This window comes from Pithys albifrons, chromosome 8, assembly GCF_047495875.1.
Source record: "Pithys albifrons albifrons isolate INPA30051 chromosome 8, PitAlb_v1, whole genome shotgun sequence".
Taxonomy (NCBI): domain Eukaryota; kingdom Metazoa; phylum Chordata; class Aves; order Passeriformes; family Thamnophilidae; genus Pithys; species Pithys albifrons.
The window spans coordinates 21,222,199-21,245,637 of NC_092465.1; the positions used below are offsets into that span (position 1 = coordinate 21,222,199).

Below are 23,439 nucleotides of genomic sequence, written 5' to 3' on the forward strand. Positions count from 1 at the left end.
CGGCGCGCGGTGCATGCTGGACGTCGTTGTTCTCCGGACGCCCTCCCCAGCCACGCCCCGCGGGAGGGGCGCGGTGCCGGGCCCCGGAAAGCGTCCCGTCCCCACGTCTGTTCGTGCTCCTTCCGTGTCTGAGTTGCTTTCAGATCGCCCACCCTGACGGCGCGGGGCGTTGGGTGTCCTACTGCACAGGCCTTCCTGTCCTTCTGCAATTCCCGTAAGTACCTGCTCACCTCGCAACGCCATCAGGGCTAGCTTGTCCCTCGGCGTGCGCCGTAGCCCGGCGCCCGCGCGCTGCCGGCGCCTTTGTGCGGCGCGGAAGGGGCGCGGCTGAGCGGGGCGGGGAGTGCGGGAGCCGCGGTGGGTGCGGGGGGTGCGGGTCCCGGGCGGTGCGGGGTCCCCGAGGGGTGCGGGGGCCCGGGTGGGCTGAGCCGCACCTGACGCCGCTGCCACCCGCAGAGCGAGCGCTCCGTCCCGCGGCCGCAGGGTGGGGCCGGAGGCGGCCAGGGTCGGGCTCACGGAGCGGGAGAGGCCGGGGGTGCCGCCGCCCCGCGGGGTGTGCGGGGACCTGCGGCGGCACCGGGCGCGCTCCCTGTGCGGGCCCCGTGGGCCTGCGCCGGGGCCTTTGGCTGTGGCGGCACCGAGGCCGTGCCCTCTCCGCTCCCGGCCGGGCGGGGCCGCTCTCCCCGGGGATGCGGGCGGGGACGGCGGGCCGGGCAGTGACAGCGCCTTCTGGCGCTGCGCTAAAGGGATACGGGAAGGCCATTTGAAAAAAACGACCGTCGTGTATTGATTAATTAATTAATTAGCACTTAAATGCTCACAGGCGACATGAAGGAATACGTACATGTACCCCAATGCACATACTACTGAGTATGTTGGGGTAGACGTACGAGCCTTGCTTAGGTGTGCTTTGCAAACACTTGCAGGTGTTCTTAATTTTGAATTAGTGCATACTTACATTACTAATGCACGATCTTGTATCCTCATTGTAAAGCGTGGTGTAGAAAGCACTTACAGTTCACTCATTTGTTGTAGAACCACTCTTGTATTTTCTTTGCTGACTTAGATTTGCCTAAAAACAGTAAAATTAAGGTTTTCTTCACTTAGCCCATTCACAGAGTTTTCCTACCTATGTTCTAAATCTTTGTGAAGTTCTGAGTGTTAGGGGTTTTCCACCTTTTGTTGTTGACCTTCTTGTCTGTATTTGAGTTAGTTATGTAGCAAAACTTTGTGTAGCATGTTGGTCATTAAAAGATCCACAGATTTCTTAATGATGTGTGAAAAGTTTGGAGAAAAAAATTGATAACACACAATATCTTTAAGATTTCTTTGACCATCACACTTGTACTTACATTGCCTTGTAAGTACAAGTACAGTAATCCTATTAAATCTTTTAATAAGTCTTTATTTGGAATCATTCAGTGGTATGTATACCTTACACACTGCTAAGTTACAGTGTGCCAATATTTAGCTGTTGAAGTGAAAAGAGCAAGGTAAGTACTGTCTTGGTGCTCTCCTTGCTGTTTTCAGTCTCAGCTGGCTCTATAGCTGTACAGAATCCTATGGCAAGATGAAATAGTCCCATCTTCAGTGCCTGATGTTTCTTTCAAAGTAATTCCTTCAAACACCATCAGAACTACCTTAGGAGTGGATGCTGTCACCATGTCAGTTCTGTTTTAAAATCAATCCCTTTAGTATTGAGAATGCATTAAGGGAAAGAAAAATGGAAATAGGAATGTGATGATGATGATGATGATGATTATTATTATTATTATTTATTACTGACTTTCCAGTATAAAGTAAAAGGTTGTGGTAAGCTGTTGTAATTGTAATTTTTTTAAGCATAGCTTGTTTCAAGGGAAGCTGCTGTCTTAAAAAATCCCCTGAAAACCGAAAAAACCCAAACAAACAAAGCAAAAGCCAAGCAGTGATAGGATTTCTGTTATCAGTGTTTCAGCCATGTCTGACAAAAGTGAACTGAAGGCGGAGTTGGAGCGAAAGAAGCAGCGATTAGCTCAAATCAGAGAGGAGAAGAAGAGAAAGGAAGAGGAAAGAAAGAAAAAAGAAGTAAGAAATCATTTTCTTTTGAAGTTTGACTTTGCATATGTAACTTGCCCAAAATTTGTGGGTAGATTCACATAATCCTTTGCTACATACTGCTCTGGGAGTGTGTGTTAAATGGATGGTGCCAATGCAAATTTAGCACTTCATTTTCTGATAAATTTTCCATAAGATAAGTTAGATATTCGTTTTACTTTTTAAAATCTTACACAATCATAAATTTCTGATTTCTAAAACTCTTTGTGTGCATGTGACTCATTAACTGAATCACAATAAACTATTGCATGAAAGCTCCGCTTAAGGAGTTGGGATGGTGTTAAAGAACTCATTTCTGAAGTACAGTCCACAGGAACTCTGTCTGAATGTCTGTCTGTCAGTATTATTGTACAAACAGTGTGCTACAGTCTTCCGGAGCTCTTTGACCCATCTATAGGCTGAATTTTAAAGTCAGATCCGTACTCTCAGGATGTGTATGGTATTTGTGTGTTAGACTTGGTTTGTTAACATTGTCTTCTGGATTTCTCTCTGCTGAAGTATGTGACATTCAGAGATCTATTGCCATTTCTCCTGAATGCAGATCATGCCTTATAAAAGAAACTTCTGCTGGAATGTTTTGGTGTTTGGGGTGCTTTTTCAAGACTTGTTTGTGTTTTGGTTATGATTGGCTTGCTGTTCTACATTAGCACATGGCTGAAGGCTGGGTAGCTGCCAGTTACATGATTCAAGCAGAAAAGGAGAGGGAAATGTCTCAAATTATGTTCTAATCATCTTGTAATAATGTATTGCCTGTATCTGAGATTCAACATGTGGTGCAATAGCTTATCAGTTGGGAAATTAATCTAAAATTTGGAAATTGCTTTTTAAAAAAAGCAGTTAAATGAGTGTAGGAAGACACAGAGTGTTCATCTTTCATGGTAGAGCTTGCATTATTTCTAAATTAAAGAGAATGGGAGTGTACTTTATTTTTTAATCTAGCAGAGAATAACACAAAGAAAACTACTTTTACTTGACACAGTTACTGTCATTTCAAAATTGGAACATGACTGTGTCTCTTAAACATTGTCATATGTAGATAAATGATTTTTTGAGTCTTTGCATTTTACAGTGCTTAGTGTTATTTTAAAAAAGTATTCTTAATCTTATGAAGTGTCAATCATTTTGGCAAATAAGCAGATGCTTTTTGGATGTTTATAAGTGTCTTTTAAAGACAGCACCAAAGCTACAGGACTTTGTTATTCCTGTCTGTTTACTTTATTTACAAAAAGGACCATCACAATTACTGGACTGAAATATTTAACTTACATGATGATGGGTTTCAGAAGTACAAAAAGCCCCAAGGAGGTCTCGAAATAAATGAAGGGGTTGAATGCTGTTAAATGCTGTAACTTACTGAATTACTTCCAGACTGACCAGAAGAAAGAAGTTCTTCCTGTACAAGAAGAATCTGATCTTGAAAAGAAGAGAAGAGAAGCTGAGGCATTACTGCAGAGCATGGGGTTGACGCCCGAGTCTCCTGTTGGTAGGAATGTTAATATTTGTTTGAGATAAATGTTTTGGGTTTGGGTGATAGGGGTGGTCTGGGGGTTTTGTGTTAGTGGTTTATTTGTTTTTGTTAGGGTCGAGGTATTTATATCACATTTTGGCTGCCTTTTCTTTTGAGAGGGTGGGTATACATGTCTGTTTTTTATACTGTTTTGTCCAGCATGATCTGGTATAAACATTAAGTGATATGCCTCAGTACACATAACACTCATTTATAAAATACACTCTTGACACTTAGTGTGTTATTTGAAGTATTTTAGTTTAAATACATAAATGTATAAATATCATGTGTTTTCTTTTTTCCCTGCACATGATTCTTCTGTACTTTTTTTCCTTACTCTTTTTCATAATGCCAAATTTTAATGTTGATAGTTTTGTTTGGAGTTGGCTTTTTTCCTTTCTGCATCTTTTACACTGTAATTTTATCTCAAATATCTGACTGACTTTGCAATAGTAAGGCTAAGGAGAAAAATTAACTGCCAAAGGTGATGACTGATACCTGTGCAGCTCTTGGACATGTTAGCATGTTGTCTGCTGATTTTTGCCTTTACATAGACTCATTGGTCTGAAGGATGTCAGCAAAGAGTGTGACAATTCAATTCCACTTTGTCTCTGGCCCTGAAATTGAAGTAGTTTAAAGCTTATCAGTTTGCCTCAGTGGTGAGGCTTCATTTCATCTGGGTTTGTAAATAAGAAAGGGATAATAATTTCTTATGGATATGGTATATATGTGATTGTATTTTCATAATTGCTTTTGCACAATCCTCAAGAGTTGAAAAGCAAATGTGGAATAAACACTGTTATAGCTGTTCCCTTTCCAACAGCCACAGCAGTCATTTCTGGTAATTCAAACTCTTCTTGTAGTTGAGAGAAGGCATTTGGGCTGTGTTAGCACTGGCACAGTTGTTCAAGTGATCAGTTCTGATCTACACATTTTGTTTGCCAGACTAATAGTTGAACACTTCCCTTGCATGAGGTTTTGCTAAGGCAGTTGATGAGACTTTTGTAGAAATGTATATATATGGCTGTTGTTTTATTTCAAATCTATGAGAGAATCTAAAAACCACAGAATAGTCAGTCCTCACAGCAAGTCACTGCATAGCCTCAGTAGCTGTTCATGAGGAGCTGGGAGGTGCTGGCGGGCAAGGCTGGGGTGGACACAGCCCTGTGTGTTGTGTTTAATTCCACTGTGCATCTGCTTAACCACAGCCTTCAATGGACACAGATTTGCAGGTAGTTCACTCTGTTCCCTTTCAAGACAACCAGATCTGATGTGGATCCTCAGTCAAGCTCTAGTATGTCCTACTTGGTACCTCTCATTTAGCAAGCCCAAGGCACAGTCTCCTTTTCTGCTGAGTGGATACTGGCAGTTACAGTGATCCTGTCCCTGAACTGAAGCGCATGGCTGGGCTCCTTGGTGTGCAGGAAGCTTGTGCTCACATTGTTAGTGGAGGTGGATAGCTTGACATAAGTTTCCTTCATAGAATATTATGTTAAAAATTCCTAAGACAGTTCCCGTCCTGTCAGCTGCCAGGGAGGGATAGCTCGGATGGGACCAGAGCAATGTCAGTGTGGGTTTGCTGTGTACCGTACTTGTTATATACGAAGCCATAAGTTAATGAACCACAATTACTTTCAAGAAGGTGTTGTCGTTGAATCGTCTGTTGGGGTAGGTGAGTCCTAAGACTGTTGGTCTTTCATGGGGTTCACCTCAGTTTCGGGAAGGCTTTCCCGCAAATCGCTTTCCCACCAGAGGGCGGTGCAGCACCAGCGCTGGGGTTGCGGACCGCCCATCCTGTGAGTGGGACAGCGACCTCAGTGTCAGCGCCCTCCTGATGCACAGAAACTGCGACAGAAGGGCCTGTGGGCGTTTCCATTGGAGAAATTAATCATGCGTGGCAATGAGGAGTTGAAGAATGTATATATTCTTACACACCCCTGTTTATATAAATACTAGTATAAAGCCTGTGTGTGAATTTGTGAAATACAACTCTAGGCCTATAAAAGAGTCTTTCTTGTAGGAGGGATGAATTTTTTAAAAGAATTTAAGAATTCACTGCAGGTTTTGTAAAATTAGGGGAGAATTTTTGTCAGCCAGAGTCATGTCTCTGTTTTGGGATGGGGTGGAAAAATGCTCAAGAATTAACAATATACTTGTGATTTCAGGAAATTCTCCAGAAGTCTTGTAGATCTAAATTCAGAGTTTTCCCATGCCTGACCCCTGACAGAGTAGATACCAATTTATGTACATAATTTGTGTTGAGCTTATTAAAGGATTTTTTAAGGTTTGCTAAGCAGTGAATGTTTAACATATTCCTGAAAAATAAAGCATGTGAGGCCCGTGATTGTAAAGTGTAAACCCTAAGTTTCATTAAATAATAAATTTGATTATTTCTAAAAGAAGTTGAAAGAAATACCAAAATAGCTTTGTATTTGTAGCAGATTGCATGATACCATTCACTATTACGTATCAGTTATAAAAAAATGTTACTTTTTAAAGGATAAATGCAGTGTTCACTTCTATGTTGAAAATGAAATGACTCTTAAGTTTCAGTATTGCAGGACCAGACTGTTTACTGTCAAGTGAAAAATCATCCTACAAACCAACACTAGAACTTTCATTGTAATACATAAGATTTATATGGAGTTGACTCAAACTAGAACAAAAATAGCAGCATGCTGCATGACAAAACCACTGTTTTGGTCCACATTTTGATGATCATACATATTGAAACAATATTGTCAGTTTAACACTTTAATTGTCTGGTTTTTAAGAAATACTAATGTCAAAGCTGTGTTAACAACTACCTTTTTACGTTTAAGCAGCATGATCTAGTGGAAATTAACCTTTGAAAATCAGTGTCATCATTTGTCAAAAGTTCAGTTTAAAATATTATTTCAATTCATGTTCTCTTATATGTCTTTCCTTCCATGTTTTTTTTGTATGCCCCAGATGCATAAATGCCAAACAATTGCATGAAAGTCCAGCATGAATTGTTAACATTGTCTTTTCCCCTCTCTTTCTACTGTTCATTTTCATCCATGTATTTTTTGTTTGCCATCACTTTTTTTAATACTTCATTTTAAATTAATTTGAAAACATCCTAAGCTGTGCAACCTCTGCGAGTAGTAACAGCGGATACCTGTCTGTTTCACTATTTAGTCCCTCCTCCTACCTCTCCATCTTCCAAATCTGTGAGCACGCCAAGTGAGGCTGGGAGCCAGGACTCCGGGGATGGTGCTGTGGGATCCAGGTACGTCACTTTCCTTGTCGTGTCCCTTTGCTCAGTGCTTGTATTCTGAATAATTACACTTTAGAAGGAGTCAAGGTTAATTACTTGATTATAGTACTGTGAGGTTACAGTGTGCAGGATAAGTGACTGTTCTGCAGAAGTGCTCTGCTTCAAAATTTGAAATGCAACTGCATTAATGTGAAGTTGTTTAAACTTGCAAGTTTAAGGTAAAAGGAATGTCTTGGGACAGCAACAAACTGGGAAAGTCTTAACCTCCTGGGCTCTTCCCAGCTTTTTCTAAAGGAGGATGTGTATGGATGATGGTGCATTTCCCTTTTTCCTCAGTCCTGGTTGCTCTAGTAAAAGATAACATCTACAAACTTTGCATTACTTCTGATTTTAATTTTCCTTTACTCAGAACCCTATTTCTTGTTATTTCACTTCACAGCCATCTGTGTAACACAACTACAGCACTCACAATCTCTCATTTTACCAAAATGTAACCTCATCTTAGTACAGCCACAGTTGTTTTGGCCTTTTTTCAGTGCCCGTAGTTGCCACATCTGTTTGACCATTGCTTTGTGCATGATGGTTTGAGACGTGCTGCTGTAAAGGAGAGTCAGATAAATATTTCTGTTAGATATTCAAAGTGCTGATATATGGGTGATAAGGTGGGAAACACAACTTCCAAAGGATATTTCTACAGTTTCCCATGCACAATCTGTGAGGAAAAGCAGTAGCTGCCTATTAATATTGGTAAGATATTTTCTCAGTAAGTTAAGTTTGCGTGCTTATAATTTACTGAATATGCATTGTGAATGAAGTTTAGTTGAAGCACAGTAACTGCAGCAGTTATCAGTTACTTTTGATCTTGTGTGAATAGTTGTTTTGGAGAAGAAGTGAATACTTAGACTGCTTTCAAACATCTTTTAATAAAGACTGCAGTGACATCTTATGTGCATGTGGACTGTGCATGCATAAGTAAATACAATCTTAATTGAAAATATTTAACATATTAATGACCTGGACAGTGGTTTCATGGTGCCTATTTTTAAGTAGAAATCATTAAGTTAAAACAGAGAATGCATCAGGCAGCAGAAATGAACCCAAACTTTTTTTTAATAGTTTCACATGCGATCTTGTTTGTCCCTCATGTTAATTAAGAACCAATGTAATTGTTCCTTAACTGCGTAAAAAGCAGATTTTAATGATTTTAAATCATTATCATGTTATATTTAAATTCACTATCTGGAAGAAAAACAAGAAGTATTTGATTATGTCTTTTTTAAAGAAAATAACTTCATTCATACCTAATTTAAATTCAGTATGAAACAGTATGTATAGGCCACATACCTGTAATTGAACAGCATGTTGTGTGCTGAATTTATTTCTGCCTCATCAGGACACTGTGCTCTCTGATTGTATGTTCTCAAACATAGTAACACAATGTTGTATGCATGCATTTTGTTATGAAACCTTGAGAAAACTCATCTCCTAAGGTTCAGTAGCTTCATGCCTTTTCAAACTTTAAATCTGTCTCAAGATTGTGGTCCTTAAGGTGTGAATGTACAGCTAAACTGAAGGTATTGTAGAGTCCCTCTTGGAGTTACCTTCCTTGTTCTCCAGCCACTCTTCCCCTCCTCCCGAAAACGGGTGTCTGTGTCCCAGGCTATTAGTGCAAGTTCATACATTTCTAAATGTACCCATACATTTGAACCCGAAAGTTGGACTCTGTGATTTTGCTTGACTTTTAACCTGGTGTTTCACAGGTGACACATATCAATATGAGATGTGTTATGAAAGCCTCTTCTGTGATGCTGAATCTTATCAGTAACTCTTTCAGTAATTAGTAGAATAGTGCTCAGACTGTGTTCCTTCTGTTACTTCCATCTGTCTTGCTTTATTTTCATCAGTAAAGAGGTGTTTCCTACTTTGATCCTGTTTTTTCTCTTTTCTCCAGTTAAGAGTATAAATTCAAGACTAGAAATTAATGCAGATGGTTTCCTTTTAGGCAAAGGGGGTGCTTCATAGAATTAGTATAAAAGCAGAAAAAACTTTTTAGGTATATAGGAAGCATTAGGAATGTGCCCAGGTACAGAGAAGTTCAGACATATGTGGAAGAATTGGCACTTCACTGAAGGTTGTAGATAAATTCATTTAACTTAAGGCATAACAGACAACTGGAAAACTAAAGAAAGTGTTTTCCATCATTTTGGTACATATGTAATGATTGAATTTTATCCCTGAATGTTACCATTATTTCAAAATAGTATCTCTGAGAAACATTTAGCTGTGTCTCTTGCTTGTACTGCTTGTTGACTTTAGCTGTTTTAACAGACAGACAGTCTCTGGCACCACTGAAGTAACAAGAGTTGAAAGTGAAAAGAATGCTTTGAAAGCAGGAATGCTACCTCGTTAAGGGCTAGGTCTTAAGCAGGTGCAGAAGTTGGTGCCTTTTATATTTGTAACCCTTTCCCCACGTTCCTCTCAAATGGGACTGAAAAAGTTGAGAAAATGTTTGACTAGTATTGTGGGATGCAGCATTTGTGTCTGTAGCTGTTACCCTTTGAAACGTGAAGGTTGGGGGGTTGGTTTGTTTTCAATTGTGTTTGAACAGCATGAAATGCCATGTACAGTTTGAAGTCTGAGGCACCAAATTAAACTCCAAGCTTACATCTTTTTGGTCAAGAACAATAGCAGAGATCTAACAAATAAGTATACTCAAGGTAATTGACTTTAGGCTAAAATGATGTGTTTTCTGATTAACAAAAGATATGAAAATGTTCTGGAGATTTAGGTGTGAAGTTAGTGCTGTGGATGCAATTGATTTGCTAGCTATGTCGACAGTGGATGTGTAGTTCTTAATTAAACTATGATGATTAATACTTTTATTGCATCCTTTCTACAAGAATAAGGTAGTGCATGACACAGTCCTATTTATGAGCTTTTATGACATTGTGTGTACATTTTTGATATCAACTGTGCTTTTAGGAGTTCTGCACCTGGTTTATAGCGAAGTTGCCATGTATGGGATGATAATGTAAAATTATCTTTTATTTATTTTATTTATTCATAAACATTGTTTTAAAAAACATATATATATAATAACATTTGAGAATGTCATAAAAAAATGTGCATGTTAATCTGTTACTCTCTTTTACAAGTGTGTTTTTAAATTCTGCCTAAGCCCAGTAGCAGCCAGTAGACTACATGAAAATTTATGAAGAAGGGATGAAGGCTAAAAATGGAGAGTGAATATTGATTTCCCCCTTCATAATTCTTTTGATACAAAAGCAACTTGAAATAGATCCGTTCTTTTTGTTATTTCACATGACTTTGAAACGTATTATTAATATGAGGCCCACTGTTTCTAAGAGATTTTGAGTATCTTAAATGGAGTTGGCTCTAACTCAGATGACACTTACAAGCCCACGGCAGTGCTTAACCCATAATTACTGCAATGTCACATCTTGGAAACTCTAGCAGTTCTCTGTCCCAGTGGAAATGCTTTCCTGCGCGGCTACCAAAAGGCTTCTGTGTTGACTCATTTCCTTTACCAATATGACAGTTTCCTCCACATATTTGTTGCTCTCGGCAAGTTTGTAATATGTTAACCAATCTGTATTCATATGACATGAACAAATCAGAACAGATTTAAAAAAAAACGTGAAGTTTTTAGTGGTTCTTGTCAGTATGTAAAATATTTTTATTTGAGTTTCATAAAGGCTACATTTTTTGTGGATCTTTAACTTTCAATCTTTAAAATAGTTTAATTCTTTGCTAATAGCTCTGAATTCTGTATTTGCTTCTTAACTTTTATATCTACTGCATGTGTTATTGCACTGAGTGCTGAGTTTCTTGTAACTGATGTTGCATTGCCTTGTTTCTTGTGAATAATGGAATAACTATAAGCTTGCTGTAACTCTAGAATTTCATAGTGTGTATTTGCTTCACTAATCTCTGGCCTTTTTTGCTAATGCTGCATGATTGTTCAACCTGGGGTACCAGGACGCTGCATTGGGATACTGATCCATCAGTTCTTCAGCTCCACTCTGATTCCGATCTGGGGTATTTCATAGATTTCTTTTATTCACTCTTTCATATGCCTATGGATAAGTGTAAGAACTTATTTTTTCTTTAAGACTTGAAGTTGTTGTTTTGTAAGTAATAGAAATTCACTGTCTCTAGACTCAGTACAGTTTGCTTGCAATGGAAAGTTTCTATATTACCCTAATATACATTAATGCTTATTTATAATAACAAAACTTACTTGTGTTTTTCTTGGAGTCTTTCTTTGACAAAATGTAAACTTTAAGAAGTCATTTATTTAAAATAAAAAGGTTAGAATAACTGTATTTAAAAACAGAGCAGCTCCCATATTTTCTTGCAAAAGCTGTAGCTCATTATAAGCACTTGGTAAAACCTGTCTTGTGCTCTAAGAATTATGATTCTGCTCACCAAAACCTTTTAAAACAGGTTGCTCTTCTGCTTTTATCTTAGGAGAGTAGCAGGTAATAAGACATCAAATTTGATATAGGTAAATGGTTGGATCATTGCAGTATTACTACAGTACATACTGCAATTAGCTTTTAGGGGAAGCTACAATGACTGAGTTAATTTTTTGCTGGTTTTGGAAGTACATTATATATTGTAGTTTTATGCTAGCTATATCTGCCTTTATAGAATCTTCCATAAACTAAAGCCGGAAAGCTCAGAGGTTTTCAGTATTGTACTCTGGAATAATATATTATGGATAAATCACTTGTCAGTGTGAGTTGAGGTTAGATTTGCAGTTCTGCATTCTAAATACTATCTTAGAGGTGAAGAAAAAAGGGCAGCAAAGTTAAAAGACTAGGAAATGCTTTTTCCTTCCAAATAACTAGTTGGTTTTCAAGCTTTAAAATCCTAGAACTGTTGCTGTACAAACATGACTTGGAAGCGGATCTGTTCCACTGAAAACAGGGATGTGCCACATCAGTGGCAGTACTCTGGTCAAACACAAAGAGCAAAAATGTAAAATTATATCCTACAGTCCAGATATTTACATATACACATCTTTCTTTTTGTCTCAGATGTATAAATAGCTTGTGATTTTAAATAATAATGATAAAATATTAGTCATCATTGTGTGGCTTCTTCAAAATTAAGTTTCTATCGGATTTAAGTTTGACTAAGCAGTGCTGTGACATGATGACCTGGGTATTGTAGGGAAAATGTGAAATAATTGATAATTTTGTTTCTAATTTCTCTTATTTTATTTAGACGTGGACCTGTTAAACTTGGAATGGCCAAAATTACACAAGTTGACTTTCCTCCTCGGGAAATCGTTACGTATACAAAGGAGACGCAAACACCTGTTATGACTCAGCCAAAGGAAGGTGAAGGGTTAACTTATTACTACCTAAGTTATTTTTTGGTTTCTTCGATTATAGTAATGATGACTGACTGAATTAGAACCAGCACTTGTGATCTTGAAACTTAATAAGGCAAATGAAGTTTGATATGTAAGATAATTGGTATAAATTCTATTATTAAATTCATACAGGTCTTTCTTATAACTGTTAATGTCATTCTGCATTTGTTTAACATCACTCTTACTATTAATACATGGTATTTTCACACTCCTAGTAAATATTAGATTACTAGACATCGAGTTGCTTTATTAGCTGACAGCTGATAAATAAATGGGATATATTTTGCATTTATGACGTTTAAGAATCCACACACAACTTGGTACATGTGGACAGTGACATGACCACTGGCCAGTTCTGACTGACCAACGTAGTGGCCTTCTATAGTGGAGTGACTGTGTCAGTGGACAAGGGAAGGGCTACATGTCATCTGTTTGGACTTCTGTAAGGCCTTTGGCGCAGGCCCCCACAACACCCTTCTCTCCAAACTGGAAAGGGATAGATTCAGTGGGTGGGCTGTTAGGTGGATAAAAATAGGTAGGGCAGTTGTATCTAGATGGTGGCAGTCAATGGCTCAGAGTCCCAGTGGACATCAGTGACAAGTGGTGTCCCTCAGGGGTCCATATTGGGTTTTTTCATATCTTTGTTAATGACATGCCTGAAGGATGGGATGCCATCCAGAGGGACCTGGACAAGCTCAAGGAGTGGGGCCGTGGGAATCTCATGAGGTTTAACAAGACCAAGTGCAAAGTGCTGCACCTGGGCTGGGGCAACCCATGGTATCAATACAGTCTTGGGGATGAACAGATCAAGAGCAGCCTTGCCAAGAAGGGCTTGGAAGGTTGGTGGCAGAAAAGCTGGACATGAGCCAGTGATGTGCACTTGCAGCCCAGAAAGCCAAATGTGCCCTGGGGTACATCAAAAGCAGCGTGATCAGCAGACTGAGGGAGGTGGGTGATTGTGCCCCTCAGCCTAACTCTCATGAGACCCCACCTGGAGGACTGCATCCAGCTCTTGGGTCCCCAGCACAGGAGGGACACACCTGCTGGAGCCAGTCCAATATAATTAGAGGGATGGAACACCTCTTCTGTTAGGAAAGTTTGAGAGAATTGGGATTGTTCAACCTGGAAAAGAGAAGGCTCCATGAAGACCTTATAGCAGCTTTCCATTACCTAAAGGGGGGTATGGGACAAGGGGGAATGGCTTTAAGATGAAGGAGAGTAAGTTTAGATTAGATATTAAGAAGCAGTTCCTTACTCTGAGGATAGTGAGACACTGGCACAGGTTGCCCAGAGAAGATGTGGCTGCTCCATCCCTGGAAGTGTTTAAGGCCAAGTTGGATGGGATTTTGAGCAAGCTGGTCTAGTAGATGTCCCTGCCCACAGCAGGGGTGTTGGAACGAGATAATCCTTAAGGTCACTTGCAACCCAAGCCATCTGTGAACCAACTTGGAGGCTGTGTATCCTTACAACAAACTTAGCAATTAACCCACCTACTTCTTAAGAATTTAATTTTTATACAAAGAGCTTATACTTTGAGTTTTAAAAGAAGGAACTAACTTATGCAGCCATTGAACATAGGCTTTCTTTCTCTCATAACTTGATTGCTTTTCAGAAAATAAGTTTTTCTGCAGAAAATATGGTTGGCCAATAAATTTGCTCTTCAGTGTTTAAACACTTGAATTTAGCTGCAAATGAAAATACTAGTATTGACCTGACCTATGTGTAGTTCTACAATAAAATCTCCTGGTTGTTTAATATGATTGACTTTGAGTATATGTCTTTGCTAGTAATTTTAGGACCTAATTCTACATTCCTAATTTTGCATTTTCCTGTTCTTTGGTATGTCAGCTTTTGGGTGTTTATGCAAGGATATATCCTTCAAACTTCATTCTTCAGTGAGCCAGAGGATATGCTGTGCTTCTCTTCCATTCTTCATTTTATCTGTTTCCCTGCATAGATATGTGTTCGGTGTTTTCCTGCTTTCACTTTCCTGGTGCCCTTAAGATCTTCTTTCTCTAGTCCCTCAGGTCATTTTTCCCTCCCCTCTCTCAGGGCTGTGGAATCCGAAGATGCAGTTCATAGTTCATGTGCTTGAAGAGTTTTACTTCTGCTGCCTGCTGACAGTGGGAATTGCTCGGGATTGTATGATCAGAGTTTCACAGTGGATAGGCGGTAGTTGGGGTTTACTGGAGTGGAGTTGGAAAGGTGGTCATCTTTAATTCTGCATTTACCAGAAAGCTCTCTCAATCCATGTGTTGTCTCCTGATCCATTCCACCTTAGAATACTGATTTCTTGAGAGCCATCATAAATTTTTTTAATGTACATGTGCTTCACAAAACTCACTTTGCAGGTGCCTTTTCATCATTTGAGTGTCAAAGGTTTTTAAGGTCTATCCTAAGACCACCTAAATACATTCATAACTAAGTTCTGTGTTCACATTTTATGATGACATCTGAAATAGGACACAGGTTTAAAAAAAAAGTAAATCATGCTGCTTCCAAAAAAGGAGTCACTGGGTAAGAGATTTTTATTGTGGGAAGAAAGCTTGGAACTCTTTAAAACAATGGATAAAAGCAATATGCTGAATTTTCAGGGTCCAATTAGATAAATTTAAATTCTATGAAATGTATCTCAGAGACTCGTATTCTCACAATTTAAATTGTTGTGATTTTTATCTGAGTGCGGATACTCTAAACAAAAATAGCCTTGCAAAGTACACTTAGAAGTGGAGCTTGCCACTGAATTTACACCTGAAGTAGCTCCCTTGTACATCAAGTTGCATCTGAGCTAGGTTATGTCCATACTTCCTCATAAAATGAAATCAACTGGACCCTTGATATATCTTGAGATTTTAAAATGCTGTTGGAGCTTTTGAATAAAGGAAAACGGAAGCAGTTTTATTAGCTATGTTGTGCAGTCATTCTGCAGATTTAGGTCCACTTGTACTGTAGGTTTCATTGTGCTAGCAGTGATTTGAGGGGGTGTAAGTAAAAACAACAAACCCAGGACAAAACAAATTCAGTAGTTCTCTCTGTTCCAATTCTGTGTGCCATGGTGGTTTTGTAGTTACATTGTTGGCAGAATTAGGAAACGTTCAAACTACAACCAGCCTGTCCAGATAGATAGGAAGTAGAAGTAAACTAGTTTTAGATTAAAACAGTTTCCAGTTGTTACAGAACTGTTTATGGCAACACATACCAAGTGAGGTGAATAGGAGAGACTTCGTGTCCTCAACAAAAAGCTGGCATTTGGAAATGCTTGTTTGGGATTCAGTGTAGAAGTTAAATTAATTTTGAAATGTGAGAGCTTCCTTAGGAGATGAAGGCAGTTAGTGTGCTAACAGATCTTGCATCTTCCATTATTTTAATGCAGTACTAATATGTTATTTTATTACATCCTCAAAGTATTTGAGAAACTACCTGTCTTAGGAAGATTGATTTTTTTTTTTGTAAAACAGTAAAATTGGGATTGCTCCTCGAAATCAGTTTCACTGAGGTCAGAGGTTGAATCGTATTTAGAGTGTAAGGATTTTGCCACACGAAGTCATTCCCTGTATACTCAACAGTATGGAATCTTCAATTTCCCCATCAATTGAAGTTAATAAACATGTTTCCCAGTTCTCATAGGGAGATGCTCACAGCCAAAATATACTTAGAAGGTAAGTTTGCAGTACTTGTTGGGGAGTGTTTTTCCTCGTAATTTCAGTTTGTTTTTTTCTCTTGAATTTTCAATAGCCTTAGTCTTCTAAGCCTATTTTTCTGTAGCAGCTGTGTTTGTTATGTAAAAGAAATGAAATGAACTAATGAAATGGTTCATTGTTCTGAGGAATATAGCAGAGAAAATAGGCCCTTTCCTTGCTCTTGGCATGTTCTGTTCCTGTTTTGGGAAGTTTGTCATTCTGTACATACAGTAATGATGACCATCTTTTTTATTTAGAGACCAATTAAATCTGTTTTGGCTTGGTAAAAGTGTTGTACCGTACTTGATGCTCTTCTCCATTATTTGATAACTAGTAAGCCTGAGCATCTCTCTGTGTGCCATTACCGTAATAACTTTGGTGTTTAGGCTGCTCTATTCCCCATCATCCTTGTTCTGACATTCCCTTTTCTTCTATCTACATCTATTTCTCACTTCCTGTGGTGCTGTGTGTAGCACTTCTCCTGATTTCCTCATTGTTCAGTTTTGGGGGATCTGATTTTTAGTTAGTGTGGTCAACTGGTTATTAGGGCTGTTATTTAACCTCTATTTGGCAACAGATTTTTCAGTTCTATTATCTGAAAATACACTTGAAATTGTGTTCATTCCTAGACTCATTTCTTTCTAGCAGGCAGCAGAAATAGTTTCAACAACAGAGTGTAATTCACGTGTGAACTCTGGTATATGTCTTAATGTTCTGCAGGCGCTGTGTTGGCCACCACACAGAGTATTGTAGTCATTGGTGTTAATTCTTTTTTTTTTCACCTGTACATCTTGTTACACTGCTGTTTCCTGTAGTGTTTGATCTTTTTTCCTTTTTGATCAAAATCCCATGGAAAGAAATTACTCACCCGTACACCCAGTAAAGATGTGTTACAAATCCTTGAAGTAGTCAATCCAAAGAAAGATAGGCCTCTAGGGAAGATGATTTTGCTCAGCTGTCACAGCTAAGGCAGATAATATTAATGTATAAGCTCCACTCTCTGAGGAATAATTGTCTGCTAATGTCTCCAAGACATAAAATTAAAATATTAAGCAGAGTAATAACAGTATGGTGTATAGGATTTTCTTTTTGGATGATGTTATGATAAATGTAGCATTTATGCATTTTAATATTTTAAAAATAAACAACAGACCTTGTATATTCATGTATGATCCTTGTGGGTCTCTTCCAACTCAGAATATTCCATGATTCTGTATTATCTAGTACATGCCTTAAATGTGCAGTGAAATACAGATGGGAAAACCTGATATGAAGATGTTCAGCTTAACAAAAGCCACCCATTTCACAGACGATTTAACTTTGATTAACCTACTCTGCAGCAACAGATTACTCAGACAACTGGAACTCCACTCCATAGTATTTATTGCTAGGTTCAGCCCAATTTATAGCACCGCTTTTCTTTCTGTCTTGCCAAAATACATCACAATTTTGATGTTAAAGTAAAAATTCTGTGGTTCATCAGATCTGTTTTTAGCATTCATTGACTAGAAATCTGTTGCTATTAAAGGTTGCCTAAAAATGGCAGCTACTTTGCTGCCCAGTTTGTAACCTTAGATCCCCTGCTTGCCTGTCAGAAACAACATGGTGCTAGGCCCTTAGCATATTATAATTAATATTCATTAATATGTTGGTGTGACAATGCCTGTCCTGTCTTCATGGCCCTATGACTTTTCTGAGTCTTGGCAGCCCTTTTTTAATGTGAAATTCTGTTTGGTCTCCTGACTGACAAAAGAAATGGCATAACATGCCAGTAGGGACAGTCAATAATGAGTAAGGAGGATGAAGTTAAGGAGTGCCATTAAGGTTTCCAAATTTAGGAAGCTGACTTGAAATAAATGCAGTACACAACTTTATCATGGGTTCTTGACTTAGTAGATGTGGAACTTTTTCAGAAATAGTATGTCCAGCCCTTCAGTGTTTGGGCGATGCATTGTTATTATGCCAATTCTGTGCAAATTCCAGCATCTTGCCTGTTATCAAATAAATTCAAGATTAAGGACAGACAGGAAAAGTAATTAAAACAGACATTTCTCTTGTCTTTTGCAGTCCCACAGCTTAATGCTGCCTTTTTGATTGTAAACTTCTGTGAGAAAGCATCCTGGATTTGGATACGAAAGTGTTCCAGTTTTGGATAATGAGGTCAAGAACTTACATATGTGGAGCTTTTTTGTTTTAGTTTCTTTCCCCTCCAGGTCCCTTAATGAGGAAGTTTGTACGTGACTCTTCTTTAGAGAGAAGTTTTAGATTTATGTAGTTACAGATAAATCAGTGAGATGACATGTTCAATTTCAAGTCTGATACTTTGAGAATATTAAAGTAAGCACTGTATCCTGCATTTAAATGCAGTAATATCAGCTGGCTGTATGCAGTGAAAGTACTATGAAGGAATTTAGAGCTCTGTATAATATATGCCATTTATGTTTCAAACATTAAAAGGCAGGAGCAATCAACTATATGATCTTTTGAATAAAATATGTAGATTAGAAGGTCACTTAGCACTGAGGGGTTGACCATCTACTTTGACAAGAATTTGACTCCTGTCACTGAAAATGGTACTTAGAATCAGTGTAGTATGACTAATGGGGGGTTGGGCTGAAATTTCTAATTTGCGACTTTCAAAGCTAGAATAATGTATCGAGGGTGACACAAAACCAAATTTATAAATTTGAAGGCATCATTTAATTCTGCAAGATTGATTGACAAGGCAAACGAGGGGTGTTTTTATCCAAGTGATTGTAATGTGAATATGTGATCCTGTATTTGTTGTTCTCAAAATCATGTGTGTTAACTCGTATTACATTTTTTAATTAATCATTGTTTACACCTAGAGTGATTTGACATTAAGAATTCCGTTCTTTAGAATGGCTACAAGTTACGCACTTTTCAGTTTACTAGTTCGCTGTACATGCGAATCCATCTGAAAAGGAGCAGTGTCTTTCTGTTTCTCTGCGTGATTATTTTGCCAAAAAAAGCTTTCATTTTTTTTAAGTAGCACAAAAGCTGTAATTGGCATGCTTTGTAAGGAAGTGTCAATGTGCAAGAGAGTGGAGATCACTAAGAATTCTTTTACGGGTTCTTTCCCCTTTGCACCACCGCCTCCTCAGCAGGGTCACTGAGATCACTAGCTTTTCTTGAAATGGCCATTTTCACTGGCAGGTGCATTATACCCTGTATTTTCAGATTGTTTTTCCATTCTGAATGTTTGGCAGGTTGATTGCTCTGGCTGCATTGACGGAGAAAGGGCTGACAAATGCGGTTGGGCTGGCTGAAAAGACAGTGATTACTGTTTTCCTTTGTGGCTGATTGAGGCCCTTGAAAGGAAAGATTTTAACCTTCACCATTTGGTTCAAAAGTATGAGCATATATTGAAATCATTCATGCCATTTATCCTGGTTCTGTAAACTTGTCAGAACATAAAAATCGCTCAATTTCAAGTAATGTGGGATTGGCATACGTCATTATCATTTTGATTAAGTTGGAGTTTGTATTATTGTGTGCATTATACAGTGTCATTTAAAGCTTTCTTTCCTGCAGGTACAGTTATATTTTTATTGCCTATACTATGGAGTTAGAAAGATTTTCAGACCTCTTTAAACTTATCACTATGTGTGTGGTTTGGCAGCTGGTATGGCCTACAAGCTGTATTTTGTTTGCAGGGTAAAGACTTGTCTGTAGACCTCCTGGAGTGCTGGTAATTGCACAGGCTTGCCATTGGGGAAAGACATGATTGGAAGCAGTCAGGCAGAAAAATGTTGTGCCATCCCATTGCCACCTCATCGCAGAGAGACAATCCCAGCAGTACCATCTGGTTGTTGCTATCTAGTCAGCTGGCCTGGCTGCTGGGACCATGGCTTGGCAGCTGGTTCCCATCCCTTGACCACCACCCCCCCCTTTTTTTTTACCCTTTTTTGTGTGCATGCGTGTGGATTTTTTTTCTTTACCTTTTGTGTTAGATAACTTTGAGCATGGGTCAGGGAGATGGCTGCAGCAAACAAGCCCAGTCCCTATTGAATGCTGGCTCATTACTTGTGATGAGGCATGCAGCAGTCTCCTGCTGCCATTCCCCTATAAGCAATGACATAGCTGTTTAACCAATAAAATAGTCTTTTCAAAAGCTTATTCTAGAAAGTGGGTGAAGAAAACCCAGGAAATACATATTCCACAACACTAAATAATTTAAAGGTATTTTCTGGTTTACAGTATTCAAAGAATAAAAAGTAGAAGTGCAGAAAGTGCTGTAAGTCTTGTCAGTATTCCCAAACATTAATATTTTATGCTATTCATTACAATTAGGAAAAACACATTTTCCTGTAAAGTTCTCATTGCCAAACGTGATACAGATAATAAGACTTGCATCTAGAATGACAGAAAAAATGTAATCTCTCTGCTATTATCCTTAGCAAAATTTGCCTCTCAGAATAGCAACCTGAAAGCTAATGTAAGCCATCTTCATGCCATGAGCAGACCCATTAAACTCTGATGGTTTCAGATCACAAGTAAGCAGCTGCTCTGTAGACTACTTCAGACATTTGATTTTTCTTTATTCTGCAGCATTAATGTGTCAGTATGTTACACAGAACACACATCCACCACATCAGTTTTTGTGGAATCCTAAATGCCTGTAAGAGGTTTCTGCTTCAGATTCTTTACAATGTCTTGTGTGTCTTATTTCAGTTTGTGCAACTACATAATTTAGTGCAACTAAAACCCAGGTGTAGACAGTACTCCAATGATATTTTGGTTATCCTGGGGACTGCATTTCACAAATACAACCATTTTAAGCTGCATGATAGCATTTTACATCAGCTTATTTGAGATTCATGTGGAATGTTACTGTTCCTCTCTAGGAACACTGACAGTCTCACCGTAATGTTTCTCCTTAGATGAGGAAGAGGAAGATGATGTGGTTGCACCAAAACCATTAGTTGAACCTGAGGAAGAGAAAACATTGAAGAAAGAGGAGGAGGAAGAAGGTACAGTTCACCTCAAGACATTCCAAGTGTGCTGTAAAGAAAGGCATCAATTAATATTTAACTTTGTACCATTAATTTAAAATTAAGATGTTAAATATCAATCAGCTAGCAAAATATAAAATGTGGAAATTATTAAAAATTATGATAAATACTCTGTTTTTCTTTCTTGAGCTGGTGAAAGCATGCAGTTCTGAAAATGTATATATAAATCTTTTTCAGCTGCCCCTCATGAGCTTACAGAAGAGGAAAAACAACAAATTTTACATTCTGAAGAATTTTTAAGTTTCTTTGACCACTCCACAAGGATTGTTGAAAGAGCCCTTTCTGAGCAAATCAACATTTTCTTTGACTACAGTGGAAGAGACTTAGAGGACAAAGAAGGGTAATGTGAATGTTGAATACTTTCCTGTGAATGTCCAATACTTTTAATTGAAAAAAATGTTCTAAGTAGTATCTCCTGATTGTCTTTATAGAGAGATTCAAGCAGGAGCAAAACTGTCCTTAAACAGGCAGTTTTTTGATGAACGTTGGTCAAAGCATCGTGTGGTCAGTTGTTTGGACTGGTCATCTCAGGTAAAAAACAATGCTTAGATTAAACAGTTACCTTTGTAAATTGTTACATATTTGACTGTAATAGAAAGTACAGTTGATACAGGCTCTCTTTCCAGATGTGTTCTTTACATGCTCCATGGTTTGCAAAAGGTAGACTGAGCTGTTAATCTTTTGTGAAAAGTAGCAAAAGGTTTGTATTGGAAAGAAAGTCTTTGGCCTATTCATGTTTGGCTTATGAACTGCTTTGTATAGGTAACTGAGCTTCACTAAAAATAAAGCTCACTTGAAAGTACTGATTTTACAGTTGAAAGCACGTTATAGTGAAAGAACAAGACTGATTTGTCCATTAATGCTGTTTTTATGAGCTAAATTAGTAATGATTACAGTTTTAACTTAATGATAGTTTTTCATTCATTTGCAATGTAAGGTGGGTTTTAACCCTGTTTTCGTGAAAGAAAACAAACATTCTAGGATTATCTGGGCCACTATCTAGTCATCTTTCTTACTTTGAGTTTTTTTCACTTACTGTGCAGTACCCAGAATTACTTGTAGCCTCCTACAACAACAATGAGGATGCGCCTCACGAGCCTGATGGGGTGGCCCTTGTATGGAATATGAAGTACAAGAAAACTACCCCAGAGTATGTCTTTCACTGCCAGGTATGATTTTGTCTTGGGAGGCTCACGATCTTATTTTGATGAATTTGGGCAAGTACCTTCCTCATGTTTGTCAATATAATAATTTCACTGGGCTGGCATTTCACTTTAACCATATTTATTTGCCAGCAGATATTGATACCTGGAGATTGCAGCTGAGAAACATTATTCTGTTTCAGAATTCTTGACATCATTCAGCATTCAGCCCTGTTTGAGAACTGATTTTCTTGTTTTATTTAAAAAACAACAAAACGTTGTGTAATGGTTGAACCACAGAGGTTTGTATGTAAGGGGATTGAGTGGGATTGTGTGCTACTACAGTTTGTCTTACTGAATAAGATGAAGACAGCCTGAGGAGATAGAGCAAGGATGAAAACTAGAAACATGCATCAAGAAAAAGGCACTTGGAAGTTTTCTAGTAGTTTTCTGAAAGATAAAAACATGTAAATCTCTTCCATTATGCCAAGCCCGAGAGAGGCACCTTTTTTTCGTCATTTTGGAAAATTACATAGTTGAATTGAAATTTAACCTCAAGTTGTCACATTACTGTCAAAGCCCAGATTGCAAAAGTAACATTGTATCAAAATGTATTTCTACATTCTTTAAGAAAATGACCGGGGAATATGGCAAAATATTATTAAAATCTTGGGTGTTTCTGGCCCTTCCTTTGCTAACCACCTATGCTAGGAGGAATACAGGCATATGTATGTAAAAGAAAAGAGGAGGAAAACCTCATTTTATAATTATAAATTAAAAAGACCATTGAGGGATCTCAAAGGGGTGTGAATCCCTAAGTAACTGGACAGTGAAACAGCGTATTGAATAAATCTGGGCAAAGGACTTGTTCTGATATTTGGCCTCGTTTTCTTTAGATGTAGTGTCACTGAACAGTAGTTTATGTGTATTTTGTTGTTTGTTGTTCTCCTTTCAGTCAGCAGTGATGTCAGCTACATTTGCAAAATTCCATCCCAATCTGGTGGTTGGTGGCACATACTCAGGTCAGATAGTGCTGTGGGATAATCGCAGCAATAAGAGAACCCCAGTGCAGAGAACTCCACTTTCAGCTGCTGCTCACACGGTAGGAGGTGAAATGTCTTCCAGGACTGTGCTCTGTTGAGTTATATTTAATGTCTAGGAAACTGTCCAGTGCATTTGATTGATAATGCTTAATTTCAGTTCATGTTTTGACTCTGGGGAGCCAGGCTATTCATAAAAATCAAAGCGTCAGAAAAACAAGTATTAGTTTTATAGGGGAGTAGGATTTGTACTTTTGATTGTGATTAATATTTTATGCTTTGTTAAATGGTG

The 23,439-nt window shown here is 38.4% G+C and overlaps 1 protein-coding gene across 3 annotated transcripts in view; it reads left to right on the plus strand.

The window, feature by feature from the left end:
- Positions 1–65: 65 nt before the first annotated feature.
- DYNC1I2 (dynein cytoplasmic 1 intermediate chain 2) overlaps positions 66–23,439 on the plus strand; it is a 28,748-nt gene continuing 5,374 nt past the window's right edge. The window contains exons 1-11 of one of the 3 annotated variants that reach the window (XM_071562922.1): positions 66–214; positions 1,950–2,067; positions 3,466–3,580; positions 6,767–6,857; positions 10,845–10,904; positions 12,099–12,214; positions 20,834–20,923; positions 21,143–21,305; positions 21,397–21,496; positions 22,009–22,134; positions 23,063–23,209. In XM_071562922.1, coding sequence (XP_071419023.1) covers positions 1,960–2,067; positions 3,466–3,580; positions 6,767–6,857; positions 10,845–10,904; positions 12,099–12,214; positions 20,834–20,923; positions 21,143–21,305; positions 21,397–21,496; positions 22,009–22,134; positions 23,063–23,209 — 1,116 coding nt within the window. In that variant the 5' untranslated portion in view covers positions 66–214; positions 1,950–1,959. Of the gene's footprint in view, positions 215–277; positions 358–1,949; positions 2,068–3,465; positions 3,581–6,766; positions 6,858–10,844; positions 10,905–12,098; positions 12,215–20,833; positions 20,924–21,142; positions 21,306–21,396; positions 21,497–22,008; positions 22,135–23,062; positions 23,210–23,439 lie in introns of those variants that run through there. The other 2 variants (XM_071562921.1, XM_071562923.1) reach the window with 2 other exon arrangements.